At 39.0% G+C, this 23692-nt stretch overlaps 1 protein-coding gene across 2 annotated transcripts in view; it reads right to left on the bottom strand.

Annotated features, from left to right (window-relative positions):
• The window catches only part of PDGFD (platelet derived growth factor D), a 278766-nt gene that overhangs the window by 22987 nt on the left and 232087 nt on the right, over window positions 1-23692 (bottom strand). For both annotated transcript variants that reach the window (XM_061440083.1, XM_061440084.1), the window contains exons 4-5: window positions 17627-17689; window positions 10570-10768 (exon numbers count right to left, since the gene is read on the bottom strand). In XM_061440083.1, the coding sequence (XP_061296067.1) occupies window positions 10570-10768; window positions 17627-17689 (262 nt within the window). The remainder of the gene's footprint in view (window positions 1-10569; window positions 10769-17626; window positions 17690-23692) is intronic.

Below are 23692 nucleotides of genomic sequence, written 5' to 3'. Positions count from 1 at the left end.
TGTGAAGTCAAGTGGGCCTTAGAAAGCATCACTACGAACAAAGCTAGTGGAGGTGATGGAATTCCAGTTGAGCTCTTTCAAATCCTGAAAGATGAAAGTGCTGCACTCAATATACCAGAAAATTTGGAAAACTCAGCAGTGGCCATAGGACTAGGTCAGTTTTCATTCCAATCCCAAAGAAAGGCAATACCAAAGAATGCTCAAACTACCACACAATTGCACTCATCTCACACGCTAGTTAAGTAATGCTCAAAATTCTCCAAGTCAGGCTTCAGCAATATGTGAACTGTGAACTTCCAGATGTTCAAGCTGGTTTTAGAAAAGGCATAGGAACAAGGGATCAAATTGCCAACATCTGCTGGATCATCGAAAAAGCAAGAGAGTTTCAGAAAAACATCTATTTTTGCTTTATTAACTATGCCAAAGCCTTTGACTGTGTGGATCACAATAAACTGTGGAAAGTTGTGAAATAGATGGGAATACCAGACCACCTGAGCTGCTTCTTGACAAACTTATATGCAGGTCAGGAAGCAACAGTTAGAACTGGACATGGAACAACAGACTGGTTCCAAATAGGAAAAGGAGTATGTATGTCAAGGCTGTATATTGTCACCCTGTTTATTTAACTTATATGCAGAATACATCATGAGAAATGCTGGGCTGGAAGAAGCACAAGCTGGAATCAAGATTGCTGGGAGAAATATCAATAACCTCAGATATGCAGATGACACCACCCTTATGGCAGAAAGTGAAGAGGAACTCAAAAGCCTCTTGATGAAAGTGAAAGAGGAGAGTGAAAAAGTTGGCTTAAAGCTCAACATTCAGAAAACAAAGATCATGGCATCTGGTCCCATCACTTATTGGGAAATGGATGGGGAAACAGTGGAAACAGTGTCAGACTTTATTTTTCTGGGCTCCGAAATCACTGCAGATGGTGACTGCAGCCATGAAATTAAAAGACACTTACTTCTTGGAAGGAAAGTTATGACCAACCTAGATAGCATATTCAAAAGTACAGACATTACTTTGCCAACAAACATCTGTCTAATCAAGGCTTGGTTTTTCTAGTGGTCATGTATGGATGTGAGAGCTGGACTGTGAAGAAAGCTGAGCGCCAAAGAACTGATGCTTTTGAACTGCAGTGTTGGAGAAGACTCTTGAGAGTCCCTTGGACTGTAAGGAGATCCAACCAGTCCATTCTAAGGGAGATCAGTCCTGGGTGTTCTTTGAAAGGAATGATGGTAAAGTTGAAACTCCAGTACTTTGGCCACCTCATGTGAAGAGTTGACTCATTGGAAAGGACTCTGCTGCTGGGAGAGATTGGGAGCGGGAGGAAAAGGGGACAACAGAGGATGAGATGGCTGGATGGCATCACTGACTCAATGGACATGAGTTTGAGTGAACTCCAGAGTTGGTGATGGACAGGGAGGCCTGGCGTTCTGTGATTCATGGGGTCACAAAGAGTCGGACACCACTGAGTGACTGAACTGAACTGAACTGAAGGAAAGGAAGATCATGCTCACTTTGATGTCAATGTCAGAAAGCAATGATGATGTGTGTTTTGTTTAATTCAATGAGACATAGCACTGAAACACCGTCCTTTGCAATTAAAGACACTTAGCCAGCCAGATCTCCCAGCTCAAGCAGTTTCCGCATGAGCATGAGTTCTAGGAAGGGTGAGCTGTCTCCTTAAGTCCATCAGTGCACTGAGCACAAGGATGCTGCTGGGTTCCTCAAGGCCGCGCAGGTAAAAATTGGTATAGGAACCACAAGGCAAACCCACTCAGAGTAACAAGAGTGACCGTTGTGGGAAAGGCACATCTGTCCACCAAGACATTGAAAGTTACCTATGGTTTTCTACTGTGAAGTGGATTTTCCAATCAATTTGCACTTAAGTCATATGCTTAGACGTGAGGAATGTTTGATAATGAAAGCGGGCTTAGGATATCCACAAAGATAGACAACCATTATCGGAGAAAAGCAGAGGTTGCGCTGGCACGAAGAGAATAAACAAGCAAAAAAAGTCCTTGATCCTGTGCTGAGATTTTCTTCAAACTTTTATGTGTGTGCCCTCGTAGACGCATGCAGCACTATATATGACAATATGATTTTTATTAATGGTTGCAGGCAAACTGAGTGAGTGGGGCATCTAGATACTTCAAATCATATGGGTTATAGATAGTGGCTAAAGCCTAAAACTAAGCTTCCAAGAGGAAACGTCTAAAAAGCAAAATGGGGTCAGAAATTTCATAGAAAAGTTGAGTAGTTGGAATTTATTTTGTAAAATTTTAATGAGTGTACCGATTATACAGATACTTAAATATGACAATATTTGGATAGTCCATAGGAGGCTCTCCAGACTTTTAAAGCCATACAGGGAAGAGAACAGAGTCCACAGAAATGTCTTGGTTCTATGCAGAGTTTTGTATTCAAATAATAATAGTAGCCAGCATTTATTGAGGGGCTACTAGGAGTTGGATACACTGCTATTATTAAGCCTAATACAACTTTGCAAAGGGGTTGTAATTAGCTATTTTACTAAATGCCGAGGTCTGCATATAACTTCTCCAAGGCTACTATCAGGAACTGATTTAGAATTTTTTTGTAAGTTTACTTAACTCCAAAGTCCGTTCTCTTCCCACTATCACATTCTTTCTTTTTGCTCTATTTCTATCAAATTTATGGTAAACAATTTTAATATTGATAAAAAGAAGCTTTTACTTGGTACATACCACATTGTTCAGGAAACTCAAAGAAGTTAGCCCTTATTGAACATAAGAAATTAGAAAAATCCATTTGATTTAATGTCTCTGTACCCCTGTTTAATTTACCTATAGATAGTTGCAGACGGATGACATCTCAAGACTGCCTTACCCAATTCATCCATAGAGTCAAGGACTTTCTGCAAATTCTTACTCAGATATTAAACAGGCAAAGAGAAAGGTGTAAGCATTTGATTTACATTGACTAGCTCATTTTAAAAATACGTTCATATCTTAATACACTGAAATTATTTCCTACATTCTGAATCATTTTTGGAAGAGCGAGTTACCTCTTTCTAGTTAGTATGCAAGGGCATGACAAAAAATAACACTAAGTGACTAATTTAAAAATAAAAGATATTTGCATCTAAAAGAATTCAGAGCCAGTTCTAACATTTTATATGAAACATATCTATTTAATTTAATCCTCAGCTTCTTATGCCAGTTATTTACCAATAAATTGTTTTAATATTAAAGAGTGTTTTAGATCTTATAGAAAAATAACATCATGTAAGAAATCACAGAATTGATATAAGATCCTGGGGAATGGGTTGGTAACTGTCCCAGAGTTACAACATCTAACCATTTAGAATCTGTGAAAATCATATATTTCAAACTGTGTCATCTGGAATCAATTTAATATTAGTATGCTTGATTCACTCCATATTAACTTACTGATTTTTAAAGAGGCATGCACATCAAATTCAGCTCATGTATCAATAAATGGCAAATCTTTGGGGAAAATGTATTTTTGTCAAGCATTATTGTTGTTCAGAACTACTAAGTTGGAATGCCTCAACAATTATATCCATATTTCAATCACAACACAAGCTATTAAAATAGGCTTCCCTCTTACTATTGGGTTTTCTATGGCAAAAGTGAAAGAGAAATTTGCTCAGTTGTGTCCGACTCTTTGCGACCTCATGGACTACACAGTCCATGGAATTCTCCAGGCCAAAATTCTGGAGTGGGTAGCCTTTCCCTCCTCCAGGGGATCTTCCCAACCCAGGGATTGAACCCAGGTCTCCCACACTGCAGGCAGATTCTTTACCAGCTCAGCCATACAAACACACCATAATTCAGGAAAGTCATGCTCTCCTGGAATAAGTTAAAAAAAAAAATGGATCTCACATTGTTAATTCCCATAAGTCACTTCTCAATGCCCAGTCTAGTAGAATTTAAGACCAACAGTTTTTCCATGTTGAGATGTCAGATTTTGTGCTATATACTTGAGTAAATACATTGCCCATAAACTCAAAAGACTTTTTTTTTTAAGGAATCATATTATAATTTCTGTTAACTTCAGTGGTCATACTTCCTTGACTTCCCTGGTGGCTCAGTGGTAAAGAATCCACTTGCAAATGCAGGAGATATGGTTGATCCCTGGATTGGGAAGGTCCCCTGGAGAAGAAAATGGCAACCCACTCCAGCATTCTTGTCTGGGAAATCCCATGGACAAAGGAGCCTGGCTGGCTCTAGTCCATGGGGTCACAAGGAGTTGAACATGACTTGTGACTGAACACAAGTACAGGCACATAGTGGTTATGCAAGGATTCAGAGAGTAATTGCATGGTTTGTAGAACATCCATATAATTTTTTACCTAATTATGTGCAAATTTGCTATGTTGTTAGCATGTTCATCAGAAGAAATAAATGCAACTTGAATTTCAAATGACTTATTTTACAACTTTGAGCAGCTTTAGGGTTGAAATTATTGGCAAAAATTGGGTTTTGGAACTCTAGTTATTTACAGATATCAATTATCCATGCTACCCTTTTCTCCATTACCCCCTAGGAAACTGAAAGTTGTATATATTAACTTGTCCTAATATCATCAGTCCAGAAGCTTTTATAGACAAGTTTTTGCTTATCTATTACTTGTGAATTTGAAAAAAAGTGGACCTTAAGCACTGAAATTCTGGCTTCAGTACTTGGCGGTGTTATGTCTCCTTTCCCTCCCTCTTCTCTCTAAACTTTTAATATCCTTAATAAACTTTTAACTTCCCATTTTCAAGTCTCTTCTTAAGGAGAAGTAAAACATCACTGTCACCTAATCTCCCTTCAAATAACAGTAGAAGCAAAGCATAAAATTTAATTTAAATATATTAACTCTTTTCTACTTTACAAGTTCTTCACCTAGTGTATTTATATTTTATTTTAGTGTTTATATAATTTTGTGATCTATATATTCACATTCAATTTTAGAATCTTGTTCTTTGATATCATGAAAAATTTAGATTTGATATCATGAAAAATTTGATATCATGAAAAATTCCACTTTTGATCAGTCTGGGCAAATCAGAAAAAAGGATGCTCAATAGATATTCACAAATGGCAAATTTGTTTCTACATAACATCATTAAAAGATTATTATAAGGGCTTCCCAGGTGGCTCAGTGGTAAAGAATCAGCCTGCCAATACAGCAGATGCAGGCTCAATCCCTGGGTCAGGAAGAGCCCATGGAGAAGGGAATGGCAACCCACTCCAGCATTCTTGCTTGAGAAATCCCACGGACAGAGGAGGCAGGCAGGCTAAAGTTCATGGGGGTCGCAAAGGGTCAGACATGACTCAGTGACTGAAGAACAGCAACAAATACTGATAGTAGAAAATGTTTTAGAAATCCTATGAAGTTCATATTTTATTTGACATCTAATGGACCTCTATCATCTATAACCATTTTTTGGTTTTCACTCATTTATTCACTATCCCATTTCTTATACATCAGGATAAAAACCATGGATTTATATTTTTAAGTAGCAAAAGCCTACAATAACAGCTGAAATATTAAACGTGACTTCCTTTGCTTCTGTGATACATGCAGGTGGTTCAGCATCAGGGGAATGATAAACAATTAGATCAGCACAGTTACACAAGTGTAGAGACAACAGTGACTTGCCAGCATTCAGTGAAAGGGTACAGATCTGCCTTAGAGCCATTTTAAATAAGAGATTGAGAAATGGAATCTAAGCCAACAGGGGAGATAAATGTTTACTTTGTCAGAAATCAGCAGAATGTTGCCTTGAATACTTTAGCAAGGTTATTTCAGTAACCAAAGGCATTCTTAAGAAAGGCACAAGCCTAACTCTATGGGGTGGGTTTCTATAAATTTTAGAAATATACTAAATTATTAATATCTCCAATTTCACAAACACTAATTGAACAGCTAAAATATGTCAGTTATTATAGTTGTTTAGTCACTAACTCATGTCTGACTCTTTTCAAGTCCATGGACTGCAGCACATCCGCTTCCCTGTCCTTCACAACTATCTCCCTGAGCTTGCTCAAACTCATGTCCATTAAATCAGTGATGCCATCCAACCATCTTGTCCTCTGTCACCCCCTTCTTCTCCTGCTCTCAATCTTTCCCAGCATCAGGGTCTTTTCCAATGTGGCAGATCAGATCAGATCAGATCAGTCGCTCAGTCGTGTCCGACTCTTTGCGACCCCATGAATCGCAGCACACCAGGCCTCCCTGTCCATCACCAACTCCCGGAGTTCACTGAGACTCATGTCCATCGAGTCAGTGATACCATCCAGCTATCTCATCCTCTGTCTTCCCCTTGTCCTCCTGCCCCCAATCCCTCCCAGCATCAGAGTCTTTTCCAATGAGTCAACTCTTCGCATGAGGTGACCAAAGTACTGGAGTTGCACCTTTAGCATCATTCCTTCCAAAGAAATCCCAGGGCTGATCTCCTTCAGAATGGACTGGTTGGATCTCTTTGCAGTCCAAGGGACTCTCAAGAGTCTTCTCCAACACCACAGTTCAAAAGCATCAATTCTTCGGTGCTCAGCCTTCTTCACAGTCCAACTCTCACATCCATACATGACCACAGGAAAAACCATAGCCTTGACTAGACGAACCTTTGTTGGCAAAGTAATGTCTCTGCTTTTGAATATGCTATCTAGGTTGGTCATAACTTTCCTTCCAAGGAGCAAGCATCTTTTAATTTCATGGCTGCAGTCACCATCTGTAGTGATTTTGGAGCCCAGAAAAATAAAGTCTGACACTGTTTCCACTGTTTCCCCATCTATTTCCCATGAAGTGGTGGGACCAGATGCCATGATCTTCGTTTTCTGAATGTTGAGCTTTAAGCCAACTTTTTCACTCTCCACTTTCACTTTCATCAAGAGGCTTTTGAGTTCCTCTTCACTTTCTGCCATAAGGGTGGTGTCATCTGCATATCTGAGGTTATTGATATTTCTCCCGGCAATCTTGATTCCAGCTTGTGTTTCTTCCAGTCCAGCGTTTCTCATGATGTACTCTGCATATAAGTTAAATAAACAGGGTGACAATATACAGCCTTGACGTACTCCTTTTCCTATTTGGAACCAGTCCATTGTTCCATGTCCAGTTCTAACTGTTACTTCCTGACCTGTATACAAATTTCTCAAGAGGCAGATCAGGTGGTCTGGTATTCCCATCTCTTTCAGAATTTTCCACAGTTTATTGTGATCCACACAGTCAAAGGCTTTGGCATAGTCAATAAAGCAGAAATAGATGTTTTTCTGGAACTCTCTTGCTTTTTCAATGATCCAGCGGATGTTGGCAATTTGGTCTCTGGTTCCTCTGCCTTTTCTAAAACCAGCTTGAACATCAGGAAGTTCACGGTTCACATATTGCTGAAGCCTGGCTTGGAGAATTTTGAGCATTACTTTACTAGCGTGTGAGATGAGTGCAATTGTGCGGTAGTTTGAGCATTCTTTGGCATTGCTCTTATTTGGGACTGGAATGAAAACTGACCTTTTCCAGTCCTGTGGCCACTGCTGAGTTTTCCAAATTTGCTGGCATATTGAGTGCAGCACTTTCACAGCATCATCTTTCAGGATTTGGAATAGCTCAACTGGAATTCCATCACCTCCACTAGGTTTGTTCGTAGTGATGCTTTCTATTTGTATCAACTTACTGAAGATAGAGGATGAACAATCCCTCAACCCTGAGTGCCTCTGAGGATCTGTCTCAAAGTGAAAGTCACTCAGTTATGTCCAACTCTAGGCCAGAGGGGATCTACTCAATCTCCTAGGAGCCATAAAATAGTATCAATGCCCCAGGCTCGCCCTCAGAGTTTCTGAGTCCATGTGACTGGGACAGCACTAGGCACCTGTATTTTGTTAAAGTTCCCCAGGTGACTTAACATTCAGCCACAGTTGAAACACTTAGGTCCTAGGATCTCACATTGCTCAGTCATATCTAACTCTTTGTGACCCCATGGACTGTAGCCCACCAGGCTCCTCTGTCCATGGGATTCTCCAGGCAAGAATACTGGCGTAGGTTGACATTCCCTTCTCCAGGGAACCTTCCCAACTGAGGACTCAAACCAGGTCTCCTGCATTGCAGGCAGATTTTTTTTTTTTTTTTTAAATTATCTGAGTCACCAGGGAAGCCCTCTTAGAGAAAATACAGAGATGCAATAGCAATGCAGTAGTTGGACAAATAAATGCTGTAGCATCTCATGTACTCCAAACTTGAGAAGTCTGGAGTGGTGGGCTTCACGGAGAGAAAACAAGGGACAATAAAGGCTCCATCAAGGAAGTGAAGCAGTCATTTCAGAAATCTCGGTAACTACAGCTGGCTAACATCTCTTGAGCAAGTACTATATGTCAGGTGCTTTGGATGGCACTTCTAACAATTCCTGAAAGTAGGTATTATCATACCCACATTGCCAATGAGGAAACTGAGGCTCAGGAACAATCAATGATTAGCTGAAAATAATCACAAAACTTGTAAGTGGCAGGGTTAGGATTTGAACCAAGATGCCTTGCCCCTAACTCAACATAATATCTGGGGAAAAATAAGTAATGAATCTAGGTGATTTTTAAATTTTAGTATTTCAAAAAAATAGGTGTCAAGTAGGGCTGACTCTCAAATAGCTGTCATGGTTAAGATACTTGAAGATATAGTCAAGTTTTATCATTTCTTTGTCTAATGCCATTTTAATATTTTTTTCTGGGGTTCTCAAAGCATCATGAATATTTTATTTTCTTTCAAGTTGACCTAATAGAGATCCAAAGACAGCAATGCCTTATAAAAAAGCATTTTCTCTTTTGTGTTGGATACAAAGTGAGCACTGAGGAAATTTGATTTGAGAGTTACACTGTCCTGCATGTGACATCCTAGGTGGTGCTAGTGGTAAAGAACCTGCCTGCCAATGGAGGAGATGCAAGAGACTTGGGTTCCATCCCTGGGTTGGGAAGATCCCCTGGAGAAGGAAATGGCAACCTACTGCAGTATTCTTGTCCGGAGAATCCCATGGACAGAGGAGCCTGGTGGGCTACAGCCCATAGTGTCACAAAGAGTCAGACGCGACTAAAGTGACTTAGCACTCACACAGGCATACAGCGTATTTCCATAACATCAGGGCCACCAGTGACTCTGTTGTCCCCACTTAGCTGTGCAATTTAAGTATATAAGATTATGACCTAAGCCATAAGTAGCAGATTTAGGCAGGAGTTAACTAATTAGTTGCTTCAGCCTACATGTTCTAACAGATTGCCCTCACCAGCACAAACATTATCTGTAAAAGGGCCCAGGTTCACAATTCCTGAAAGTGAAAGTTGCTCAGTCGTGTCCCACTCTTTGCAACCCCATGGATTGTGGCTTGCTAGGCTCCTCTGTACATGGAATTTTCCAGGACAGAATACTGGCGTAGGTAGCCTTTCCCTTCTCCAGGGGATCTTCCCAACCCAGGGATTGAATCCAGGTCTCCCGCACTGTAGGTGGATTCTTTACCATCTGAGCCACCAGGGAAGCTCAATAATTCTGGAGTGGGCAATCTATCCCTTCTCTTTAAAAGGACCTCTGTTACTACAAAGAAACAGGGTATACTGTATTAAATATCTTTACATCTGTGATGCAAGTCAGCCTTATAAGACTTCCAAAAATGTTAATAATAACAAATCTTATCAAATGAAGCAAGAACATAACAGACTAGAAATTATACTTTTATTCAATAAGAGGTAATTACAAACTATTTCTCTACTAATTTGAGTTAAACATTCAAATAAACACATCCTAAAAACATATTACCCAGATGCAGCATCCTATTTTTAATAGCTTAAGTACTATGGTTTTAACTTTTGATGTTTTAACTCTGCTGAATATTCTTTTTTCCTCCCTTCACTGTGTTTTTCTGAACCTTCCAGCTGAATGTGTGCCCTCACACTTGTGCAAAATATCCTGGATCTGTGTTTCTTTCTTGGGACCTTTACATCCTATGAACTACCAAGGATGCCAAGCCTATGGTTAGGACCTTATAAAATTTTTTGGAATGGACACTGAATGAGTAGAGTTGGAATCTTCCAGATTTTTGAACACTGCTTTACCAGGAGCCTCTCCTGCGAACACTGACTGAATCCTGGGCTAATTCAATACTCACATCCATCAGAGAGACACAGAGGACTGTTACACACGCACTGCCGTTGGAGGCAAGAGACCATGATTCTCCTTTCCTCTCCATTGCCATGCAGCCATTGAAGAGTTATCCAGCTCCCCTGACTTTGGTCACCTCTACTGTTTATGGTTGGACTAAAAATACCTTGTTTGCCAAGAAGCACAAAGTTGATCCAGATGATTTTATAAGGTCTTTTCTAGCTCCAAACTTTGACTGACTCAAGTCTTTCTTAGTCCCATACAAACAACACAGTTTGGGCAAAACACAGAATATCATTTGAAAGTTCTGTGAAAAGATATATAATAATGGGCTAACAATACTCATCTGATTTAAGTGTATTAAATATATTGCATTGCAAATTCTTACTTGTTACTGTTAGTACTTGTATCTGCTTATGAAGAACTGTATCTGTTTCTTACCTTTTGACTTCCTGTCATGATACGATCTGCCTCGATGATGAGGGGTATCCAAATACAGATTCTCAAGATCTTCTTGCCATGATTCTGGATTGAAGTGCTTGAGCAGGTCTTCCACAGTATCAAATTCTGCAATCGTCTTGTCCAGAGCATCCGCAGTGAGAGTGGGGTCCGTTACTGATGGAGAGTGATAGGATATCCCCTAAGAGTGACATACAGCTCAGTGTACTCAGAAAAAGTGCATTGCTATGAAATACAAGTCACACAACCTTATGGAAGGAACACAGACTTCTGATTATAAGACATCACGTATATAAATATCATGCTGAGCCCCTGTGCCGTAGTCTTGCCATATTCCTAAATAATTGCTTGGTAAATCATAGGCATTTGCTTTACTGCAAATCAAAAACAGGAAGATCATAAAATACCCAGCTTATCTGAACTGTAATCATTAAAAATGATACCAGATAAATGGAAATATCAAAACAAGTCATTAAATTTCTTGGTTTAAAGCCCCAAATCATCATATCCATATCAACAAATAATGGTAATAGGTAAAGTATGAACTCCTTTCATCTTCCATGCAAACTGTGAGTAATCCATTTCATATCCCTTGCTTAGCTTTAATGCCCCCTCTTTACAGCTCACCTACCATAATAGACGTGAGCAGTGTTTAAATTTACTCTGGAAATATCTTGATAAAATTTGGTACTTTAAGCATCTTATTGTCAACAAGAATAATAAGCCATGAAACTGGCTCCCTTGACTTAAGACTGGAAGATTCACTTGGGTGTGTATGTGTGTGTATATGCATTTTGTGTGTGTGTGTATGCACTTTCAGTGCTATAGTTGCTAGGGATCCCTGTTGCCATTAAAACATTCTCAGGAATACTCTTTAAGTGGGGAATGCAACATTATAGAAAGTCTGGAAGGGATTATGCATTTTGCCATGGAATATATTCCCATATAAATTTCTAAGCACTTACTTCACTAACACTGTACAATCTTGAGGTAAATGAGCCATGAGTCAAACATCTCTGTAAAAATTCATGACCCATTAACAAGGGAATGGAAAGCATAGTCTCCAATGTTTTCTAAATGTCTTTAAAGAAACTGCTAAACAAATAATATCCCCCAAGGGCAAGTATCTCATATCTCTATAGGAAAATAAAAATTAATGAAAACTTACATTTCTGAAACTTAGCTGTATTCCTAAAGAGAAATAATATGCATATGCATTATAAAGTCCCAGACAGCAAAGCCCACAATTATTTTCAGACTTTCAGGTGAATGCTTTTTAAAAAATCAAGATCCAAAGATTCCCAAGTGACACTTACTCTTGGGGAAAATTATGAGGTTTTCAGTTTAGTTCAGTTGTTCAGTCATGTCCAACTCTTTGCAATCCCATGGACTACAGCATGCCAGGCCTCCCTGTCCATCACCAACTTCCGGAGCTTATTCAAACTCCGGTCCATTGAGTTGGTGATGACATCCAACCATTTCATCTTTTGTCGACCCTGGCTCATCCCACCTTCAATCACTCCCAGCATCAGGGTCTTTTCCAATCAGTCAGTTCTTCGCATCAGGTAGCCAACTATTGGAATTTCAGCTTCAGCATCAGTCCTTCCAATGACTATTCAGGACTGATTTCCTTTAGGATGGACTGGTTGGATCTCCTTGAAGTCCAAGAAACTCTAAAGAGTCTTCTCCAACATCACAATTCAAAAGCATCAATTCTTCAGCACTGATCTTTCTTTATAGCCTAACTCTCACATCCATACATGACTACTGGAAAAACTATAGCTTTGACTAGATGGACATTTGTTGACAAAGCCATGTTTCTGCTTTTTAATATGCTGTCTAGGTTTGTGTGTGGAAGAAAATAGCTTTTCTTCCAAGGAGCAAGTGTCTTTTAATCTCATGGCCACAGTCATCATGTGCAGTGATTTTGGAGCTCCCCAAAATAAAGTCTGTCACTGTTTCCATTGTTTCTCCATCTATTTGCCATGAAGTGATGGGACTAGACATCATGATCTTAGTTTTCTGAATGTTGAGTTTTAAGCCAACTTTTTCACTTTCTTTCACTTTCACCAGGAGGCTCTTTAGTTCTTCTTCACTTTCTGCCATACCGGTGGTGTCATCTGCATATCTGAGATTATTGATATTTCTCGTGGCAGTCTTGATTCCAGCTTGTGCTTCATCCAGCCCAGCATTTCTCATGATGTACTCTGCATTTAAGTTAAATAAGAAGGGTGGCAATATACAGCTTTGACATACTCCTTTCCCAATTTGAAAACAGGCTGTTGTTCCATGTCCAGTTGTAACTGTTGCTTCTTGGCCTGCATACAGATTTCTCAGGAGGCAGATAAGGTAGTCTGGTATTCCCATCTCTTTCAGAATTTTCCATAGTTTATTGTGATCCACACAGTCAAAGGCTTTGGCATAGTCAATAAAGCAGAAGTAGATGTCACTTTGAAACTCTCTTGCTTTTCTGATGATCCAATGGATGTTGGCAATTTGATTTTTGGTTCCTCTGCCTTTTCTAAATCCATCTGGAACATTTGAAAGTTCATGGTTTACATATTGCTGAAGCCTGGCTTGGAGAATTTTGAGCATTACTTTGCTAGCATGTGAGATGAGTGAAATTGTGTGGTAGTTTGAGCATTCTTTGGCATTGCCTTTCTTTGGGATTGGAATGAAAACTGACCTTTTCCTGTCCTGTAGCCACTGCTGAGTTTTCCAAATTTGCTGGCATATTGAGTGCAGCACTTTCACAGCATCATCCTTTAGGATTTGAAATAGCTCAGCTGGAATTCCATCACCTCCACTAGCTTTGTTCATAGTGATGCTTTCTAAGGCCCACTTGACTTCACATTCCAGGATGTCTGGCTCTAGATGAGGGATCACACCATCATAATTATCTGGGTCATGAAGATGTTCTTTGTAATCTTGCCACCTCTTCTTAATATCTTATGATTCTGTTAAGTTCATACCATTTCTGTCCTTTATTGTGCCCATCTTTGCATGAAATATTCCCTTTGTATCTCTAGTTTTCTTGAAGAGATCTCTAGTCTTTCCCATTCTATTGTTATCCTCAATTTCTTTGCATTGTTCACTGAGGAAGGCTTTCTTATTTCTCCTTGCTATTCTTTGGAACTCTGCATTCACGTGGGTATATCTTTCCTTTTCTCCTTTGCCTTTAGCTTCTGTTTGTTTCCCAGCTATTTGTAAGGCCTTCTCAGACAACCATGTTGCCTTTTTGCATTTCTTTTTCTTGGGGATGGTTTTGATCCCTGCCTCCTGTACAGTGTCATGAACTTCTGTCCATAGTTCTTCAGACAGTATGTCTATCAGATCAAATCCCTTGAATCTGTTTGTCACGTCTACTTTATAATCACAAGGGATTTGACTTAGGTCATCCCTGAATGTTCTAGTGGTTTCCCCTACTTTCTTAAATTTAATTCTGTATTTGGCAATAAGGAATTCATGATCTGAGCCATAGTCAGCTCCTGGTCATGTTTTTGCTGACTGTAGAGAGCTTCTGCAACTTTGGCTGCAAAGAATATAATCAATCTGATTTCAGTATTGACCATCTGGTGATGTTCATGTGTAGAGTCTTCTCTTGTGTTGTTGGAAAGGGTGCTTGATATTGTCAGTGAGTTCTCTTGGCAAAACTCTATTAGCCTTTGTCCTGCTTCATTTTTTACTCCAAGGCTAAATTTGTCTGTTACTCCAGATATCTCTTGACTACCTACATTTGCATTTCATTCCCCTATAATGAAAAGGACATCTTTTTTGAGTGTTAGTTCTAGAAGGTCTTGTAGGTCTTCATAGAACCACTCAACATCAGCTTTTTCAGCATTACTATTTGGGGCATAGACTTGGATTATTGTGATATTGAATGGTTTGCCTTGGAAACCAACAGAGATCATTCTGTCATTTTTGAGATTGCCTCCAAGTACTGCATTTCAGACTCCTGTTGACTGTGTGGGCTACTCCATTTCTTCTAAGGGATTCTTGCCCACAGTAGTAGACATAATGGTCATCTGAGTTAAATTAATCCATTCCAGTCCATTTTAGTTCACTGCTTCCTAAATGTTGATGTTCACTTTGTTCCTGTTTGACCACTTCCAATTTACCTTGATTCATGGACCTAACATGCCACGTTCCTATGCAATATTGTCCTATGCGATATTGTTAAGAGGTTTTATAGGAGCATAAATCCCTACTATTGGTATAATTTGTTGTTGGGAGGGACAGGGAGTAAGTGGCAGATGGGGTCTGGAGTATAAAGTGAGAGACATGAGATAGATTGGTGAAGGTACCAGTCCAGCCATTTAATTAGGAGTGTGTTTGTGTTTGTGTATGTGTGTGCATGGCTCATAGAAGCTGAACCCTGATTAAGGCACATTACTTCTGTATTTCACAACCCTCTTGGTACACTATGCTTAAGGTAGCTAAATTTATGATTCAGTAACACAAGTCCAAATTCCCACTCAACTTTGTATTGTCTGGATCTACAGTCTACTTGGCTCTTACTGACCACATGATTTACAATTAGCTTTGTATCACAATAATGTGGTCTAAGATCCATAAAATCAAAATTAACTGTCATTAGGTGCATGACACCATATGAAAGCTTTGAAATTACATTTTCCCCTCTTTTTTGAGACAAAAGAAGGTACATCAATCAAGCCATTCAACCACAAGCAAAGCTACCTAAATTATTCTGGGGACCTCCTGGCAAGGAGCTTCCTGGGCTTCGTCTTAACAGTACCTAAGGTGTATGGTGTATTCAGATGTCTTTCCAAGAGAAAGCTGTGGAGGCGCTCTTAGTCCCCGAGGATGAGGAGGGAATCTAAGCTCTTCTAATATTAATTTGAAGAGCAAATACAAACTATAGATACAATGTAAAAGAGAACTTATGTATGAGTTTTGCTGCTTTTTTCAAGTTTTGACTTGAGATACTAATGATGGTTGGGGATTCTCTGGTGGCTCAGATGGTAAAGAATCTGCAATGCAGGAGACCTGAGTTTGATCCCTGGGTTGGGAAGATCCACTGGAGAAGAGAATGGCTACACGTTCCAGTATTGTTGCCTGGAGAATTCCATGGACAGAAGAGACTGGTGGGCTACAGTCCATGGGGTCACAAAGAGTCAGACATGACTGAGTGACTAACACACTAGTAATAGTTAAGAAAATATTTATGACTGATTAGGTGACTTAATCAACAATGGAGAACATTTTTGTTTCTGAGGCAATTATTTAAAAACTATTTTTGAATAGTTTTGAAACTAGGGAAATACTAGTTGATTGTGCTTCTTTCAATGGCACTATAAATTTGATCTCATTCAGATTCTGTTATATGTTCATAAAAATCAAACTAAAAGCTGAGTGAATTACTTTAAAATGATAAAAATTTGTTTTAAAAAATGTTCTGAAAACTGTAAACCAGTCTCAACAGAAGCAAAGAATGGTTTACATAGAAGTTAATGGGAGATCCAAGGGCTCTTGCTCCTGCTTCAGAAGGCTCTTGAAAATCAGAATGCTGAGAAAAGAAGTGAGGTCTCTCTAATCTTCCAAGAGGATTCAGCAGAACCTGGACTTAGAACTCAATCTAGAAGAATTTCCAGTGGATTCAGACATAAGGCTGAGCTTGCACAGACGCGCCAAATGGATGGGACAATCCTTCTGTTTCAGAGTTCCTGCTGCTGTTGCTGCTAAGTCGCTTCAGTTGTGTCTGACTCTGTGCGACCCCATAGATGGCAGCCTGCCAGGCTCCCCCATCCGGGCTATCCTGAATTAGAGGGGGACTTCAAGCTTATTAATTTCTGCCCTTGGGGCAAGGACTGATGAGACAACCCTGAGCAATCACGCATAAGATACTTGAGGATCTTATGATAGAACAGCCAGAGGATCTCCTGACAGAACAGAACTCTTGGTCCTGGTGGAAAAGCTGCCACTGGAATGTACCTTAAATTGTCAGTCAGGCGCTAACTGCCCACACCTCCTGCCTAGCCTCTCAGCTCCCCAGTACCCCAGCATTATTTTAATTGTCTCCTACCTGACAATAATTGCCTATACCCAGCTAATTTCAGAGCATGCATTGCCAAGTATCAGAGATGAACAAAGTTTCTGTAAAATCACCATTATAGACCACACTGATCTCCATCAGATCATATTCTAGTCCAGCAGCCACACTTGGTGAATTAAAGAGTCACAGAGTCTATAGAAGAGGAAATCCTGGCATCTCAGGATATTTTTTAAAACTCCCCCCAAGAACAAAAGATTGACTATCACTTCAGGGGCAAAAAAAAAAAAAAATCAACGTTGACTCAGCCACACTAACATACTTTAGAACCATAGCCAAGTTTTCTCCATGCTCTTCATCTTATAATGAACAACTGCATTGATCATATTTTAGTTTATTGCTACACAAGTGCTCCCCATAGGATTGGTGAAAACAAAACCTGCTCTTTCTGTACAAAGTAGATAAGTAGACAGAATACTGAGAAATGACTAGATTTGGAGGAAAACAAATGGAGCACGAACCATTTTAAGTTTCAGGGTGAATTATGTTTTATTTCTAAGACACACAGAACACAAGTCTGGCTTGCACTTAAGTTTTATCTTGTGATTAACACTGGGGCTTTTTCACATATGAAAAGACCATTGAAAATGCAAAGGTTAACAGCTTCCCCTGGAATATTCAAAAAACTATTTCAAAATTCCCCACTTGAGCTTGGGCCCTGGACCTGTTTCATATATTTTATATAGACTTTTAGTTGGAATGTTCTGCTTTGAAACTCATAAATACTTAAGTCATTGCCTCCCGTGTTCCTACAATGGGTACTGACATTTCCTGGAAACCTTTCTGAAAGAGAAGGCAAAAGGGCATCTGACATAGCCCACTGTAAAAGAAATGGAAGAACACATCATGCTTGAGATCTGGCTTTGGATCAAGCCATAGATCCTGCATGCAGCTGAAGCCATCCCAGGATTGACCTTAGCTACTACTCCATCAGTTGTTTTTGCAGGAACAGAAACATAAATTACTTACTGAGATAGAGCTTGTGACTGACTCCCAATTGGTCTCTGAGGCTGCTGCAGGTTGGAAATATTCCTAGAAGGCAAAGAAACATCCATGCGAGTCAGGCAAACCCCTGTTCAACTCATTACATGCACAGTTTCATCTCAGCCATCTGAATCTGCTTCCAACTATGTGACAATGGGAATACAGGCTACACGCCTGCTGAACAGATCACCATCTGCCTTAAGCACCTCTCCTCAAGAGCCCTTGTCATTCAAGACATGGACAATTGCATTCACATATTCTTATAAACACTGGTGAAATGAAAAAAATGTGAGGACAGGAGTTCAAATTTTAACTCAGTCATCCACTGGCCATGTGGCCTCTCCTCTCCAATCCTTCTTTTCCTCTCTGCAAAAGGAATGTGCTTGTACATTGTGACGTGCTGAGCTACGCTCAGTCATGTCTGACTCTTTGTGATCCCGTGGACTGCAACCCACCAGGCTCCTCTGTCCATGGGGATTCTCCAGGCAGGATTACTAGAGTGGGTTGCCATTTCCTCCTCCAGGGGATCTTCCCAACCCAGAGATCAAACTCACATCTCCTGCACTGGCAGGTGGATTCTTTACTGCTGAGCCGCCTGGGAAGCCCTGTAAAAGGCTGACATCAGATGCTTAAATTACAGGGCCATTTTGAGGACAGACTGCATTAATGATGTAATTATAACTAGAACCTAATAAAGATTAATAATTATTATCAGTGTTAATGTTTACTTGGTTTGAACTACATTCTGTAATATGTTCATTTCTGCTAAGCTAGTCTATGATAATCTGTGACCTTTTAAAGATGAATTAACTGACAAAATGCTATTCCTGACTCTATCAAGAAATGTCAGGAAGACTGGCAGGAGGAAGGAAATGGCTGTGGGAGTGACAAAGCACTACCCACTCAAGGAAAGAAAGTGAAGAGCAGACTCAAAGTCTTAAAGGGTTTGTGACCTCAGAGAAAGAAACTTCTCTTATAAGGCAAAGTTCTTTCTGATTTGTCTGTTAATTATTCCAGTACCCGTAAGTTTTATAAACATAATGGGAAGGAAAGCTGACTCTATCATTTTCACAAGTCACATGTGATTTCTTGACACTGCTAAAATAAATCACTTTGGTTAATTTCTTCTAGCCTGATCAGGGAGTAGGAGGTATTTTAAGATGATGCTGAGAAAAATTCAGCCACTCAAATCTGACAGCTTATTCACCCAAGTGTGCTTACTGAATGAGAGCTAAGAATCGTGTCTAAAAAATTTCATTAACATTTTGAAGAGCTGGAAGTGTATTTGTTAACTGCTGATGATAAAATTGGTTTATATATAAATGTCTACATAGAAGAAACTTTGTTTTCCAGAGGCAACTAAGGCAAATGTGGGGTTCGGGAATGAACATCTATTAAAAACTGGCTGGGCATCATTATTCTAATCTCAATCTCAAGGAAGAGAGGAAAAAGAAGTCTCTGCACTCTGCAAGACAGAATATACATGGAAAGAACACTGATATCTCATGGAAGGACGGGTGCAAACAAATGAAGGTAAACATTTATATGAGTCTTCATAAACTGGTAAACAAGTCAAAATAAGCAAGAAAACCAATGGCTTCTCCCTGTCTTGGAGATGCTATTAGTGTGAGAACATATTTCAGATTAAAAAATGGGATATGAGCAATTCTCAGATCAGAGAATTTTCATTTTTACTCATTCATGATATCTTTGTTAATCATCTAATGTGATATATTCTAAGCTGAGCATAGCATCACAAGGAAATAAGGAACTATAATTCCTTTCAAGGAGTTCAGAATGTAGACAAACAAAGAGGTGAACAAACTCAGGCAGGTGCTCTGATATTACTCAAGATACCACAGGCAGTAAGAAATTCTTCTTGCCTAGGAAGTGGGCTTAGAAAAATTTTGCCTAAGAAGGTAACTTGAGCTGAGTCTTGTAGACTTAGATAAGCAGACAAGTAAGCAGATGGTTATTTGCTAGAATGGTATAGTAGAAGACAATCAAAGAGACAGCAACCTAAACAATATGAGGAGAGTATACAGAAAAAGGAGCAAGTTGATGGGGAAAGTTAGTGAATCAGGCATGTTGGACATAAAGTATTTGTAGTACTGATATAACATCCAGGTAGACATGTTCAGGAAGCCATTTGTTATATGAGAATAAACCTCATGAACTTGAGATATAAAATAAATCCTGAACTTGAGATATAAAACTGGGAAATTATCAGCATAAAAATGGCTGACATATATAGCATTGTGTAATTAACTAAATAAGCAATGGATTGTGTCAATGGCATATGGAAATCAGAAGCGGAACCATCTTAAAATTTTGGAAGTGGAAAGAACTCTTAGGATTATCTAAAATGCTAAAAGGATATGAAGGATAATCTCTTTATTTTAATTACAATATTAGAAGACCAATTCTCAGAGAGACAGTGTGCTCTATATTACACAGCCATCTTCTGGAATGATTGGACCACCAGAGCCCATTCCTCAGTAAAAATCTGTGTGGTGATTTTTCACATCATTGCAGCTAGCGTGGGTAATTGTATGCCTGGGGGAGGAAAATGGAACAGAGTCCAAAAGGAGAGCCTTCTATTGTAGGTTCTATACAGTGGCTCAAGTGGTAAAGAATCTGCCTGCCAATACAGGAGACACAAGAGATGTGGGTTCGATCCCTGGGTCAGGAAGAGCCCCTGGAGTAGGAAATGGCAACCTACTCCAGTATTCCTGCCTGGAAAATTCCACGGGCAGAGGAACCTGCTGGGCTACAGTCCATGGGGCCACAAAGAGTTGGACACGATCAAACACACACACATAGACACACACACACACACACACACAGAGGTTCTATAAGCAGAGTAAGATAGGAATCTCATTTCATTCTTTTGCATTTAAATATCTAGTTTTCCCAGCACCATTTATTAAAGACTATCTTCTTCACTATTTGGGAAGGACTGTCTTCTTCACCGTTTATTAAAAACTATCTTCTTCACTATTCACTACAGAATTCCAGTCAGAAATTTTAATAGGAACAAATGTTAAATGACTTCATTAAGACCTATATAAAATATATCAATAAATTTATCTTCTCTTAGCAATATGAATATTAGACATTTAAAAGAAACCAACTTTCTTTTATGTTATTTCAAAGGTTTGCCATTATTTATAAATGGCGTTTGGGACAATGGATACATGTATGTGAATGGCTGAGTCCCTTTGCTGTTCACCTGGAATACCACATCATTGTTAAATGGCTATGTGCTTAGTTGCTCAGTCGTGTCCAACTCTTTGTGACCCCATGGAATGTAGCCCGCCAGGCTCCTCTGTCCTTGGGGATTCTCCAGCAAGAATACTGGAGTGGGTTGCCATGCCCTCCTCCAGGGGATCTTCCAACCCAGGGGTCGAACCCAGGTCTTCCACATTGCAGGTGGATTTTTTTAACCATCTGACCCACCAGGGAAACCCTGTTAATTGTCTATACCCCACTACAAAATGCTTCTGGTATTAAAATAAAATAAGAAGAATGACATCTAAAATGAGCTTTTAAAAGGGAATGACATCCCTTATAAAAATAAAATACAGAACCTCCAAATTTTAGTCCTGAAAAGAGAATCTTGGCATGGGAAAGAATATAGCAATTTTACTTTCTAAGTCTATACTCCTAGGATAATTTTCATTTCTTCCATCATATCTCCCAAATCCAAGATACCAGTAAATCTCCCAACTTCCTGTTAACTTTCTCCATGCTTCTTTCTTCCTTCTTAGAGTCTGCATTACACAAGACAGCTGGAATTATCTTTTTTTCCAGCTTAATTGAGAAATAGATGACATAAAATGCTGTATAAATTTAAAGTATATAATGTGACAATTTGATATGTATATATTGTGAAATAATTACCACAGTAAGGTTAACACATCCATCATTCACATAATTACAAGTGTGTGTGTGTGTGTGTGTGTGTGAAAGAATGTGTGTGGTGAGAATATTTAAGATATTCTCTTAGCAACTTTCAGGTACATAATACAGCATTCAGCAGGCTGTGTATTAGATCCTCAGAACCTACTAATCTTATTACTAGAAGTGTGTTACCAATATCTCACATTTTCCCCAATTCTTCTGCCTCCAGCAACCACCATTCTACTTTGTTTCTGCATAAATTTTGTTTTTTGTCTAAATGATTCCACATATAAGTGAGATCATATAGTTTTTGTCTTTTTTCTGTCTGATTACTTAGTTCACACAGGATAATGTCCTCAAGGTTCATCCATGTTGTCAGAAATGTAGGATTTCCTCCTTTATTGTGATTGAAAAAATGCATAAATATAATGTAAAATATATATCATATTTTCTTCATTCATTCATCTATCAATGGACACTTATGTTGCTTCCATATCTTGGCTATTGTGAACAATGCAATGACTGTGGGAGTGCAGATATTTCTTCAATATAGAGATTTCATTTCCTTTGGATGTATATCCAGAAGTGGGATTCCTGGATCATATGGTAGTTCTATTTTTAATTTTTCAGGAACTTCCATACTGTTTTCCATACTGGCTGCACAAATTTACATTCCCATCAAAAGTACATTCAGATCAGATCAGATCAGATCACCCGCTCAGTTGTGTCCAATTCTTTGTGACCCCATGAATCGCAGCACGCCAGGCCTCCCTGTCATCACCAATCCCGGAGTTCACTAAGACTCACGTCCATCGAGTCAGTGATGCCATCCAGCCATCTCATCCTCTGTTTTTTCCACATCCTCAATGACAGTTGTTACCTTCTATCTTTTTAATAATAGCCATCCTACCAGGTGGCAGACAAGATCTCACCATGGTTTTGATATGCATTTCTCTGATGATTAGTGATAATAAGCATCTTTTCATGTACCTATTGACCATTTATATCCCTTTGAAAAAAAGCTTACTCAGGTCCCATTCTCATTTTAAATCAGATTATTTTTTTTTTAATTTTATTTTATTTTTAAACTTTACATAATTGTATTAGTTTTGCCAAATATCAAAATGAATCCGCCACAGGTATACATGTGTTCCCCATCCTGAACCCTCCTCCCTCCTCCCTCCCCATACCATCCCTCTTTGATTATTATTCTTTTTCTTTTCTTTTTTGCTATTGAGTTGTTTATATATTTTTTATATTAACTGCTTATCGGACACGTAGTTAGGCAAATATTTTCTCCCATTCTGCAGGCTGCCTTTTCATTCTGTTGGCTGTTTCTTTTGCTGGGTAGAATCTTTTTATTTTGATACAGTCTAACTGCTTATTTTTATAATGCCTTTGTTTTTGGTGCTAATACCAATGTCAGGAGCATTTTCCCTATGTTTTCTTCTAGGAGTTTTATGGTTTCAGATCTTACATTTAAGTATTTAATCTATTTTTAGTTAGTTTTTGTGAATAGTATAATAAGGGTCTAATTTCATTCTTTTGCATTTGAGTATCTAATTTTCCCAACACCATTTATTGAAAATACTCTCTCTCTTGTATTGAGTATTCTTGATTCCACTATCAAATGCTGATTTGTTTCCTGGTTCTCAATTCTATTTCATTGATATCTTTTAAAACTGTAAATCAAGTCACTCTGTTTTCTGTTGAAAAAAGAAGCAACAGCTTTCCATTGCACTCAGAGAATCTGGTTTCATAAAAGCTGACCGCTGCTTACCACAGCTCCTGGTGTCTTCTGTGATTTGATGTTCTACAGTTCTCACCAACCCCTCTCCCCTCCTACACTGGCCTTCTCACAGTCTTTCACATAACACCTCCAAGCTTCTTCTCCCTTGAGTCTAAATTTGTTGTTGGCTGGGATGCTCTTTCTCCAAGTCTTAGTTCTCTGTTCAAGTATCAAATATTTAGAGAACCTCTTCGGAACACTATTTAAAATACTTCCACTCTTGGTTGCTCTGTTCACTTATTTTGCTTAATTTTCTTCAAAGCATTTAGGATGAACAGAATTGATTTTATATTTGTTTATTGCTGATTATCTTTTTTCCTCAAGTAGAAAGTATGCTACCGAATGATAGGGGCCTTGTT

Source organism: Bos javanicus, chromosome 15, assembly GCF_032452875.1.
Source record: "Bos javanicus breed banteng chromosome 15, ARS-OSU_banteng_1.0, whole genome shotgun sequence".
NCBI lineage: Eukaryota > Metazoa > Chordata > Mammalia > Artiodactyla > Bovidae > Bos > Bos javanicus.
This window is presented reverse-complemented; position numbering and strand designations above follow the sequence as displayed.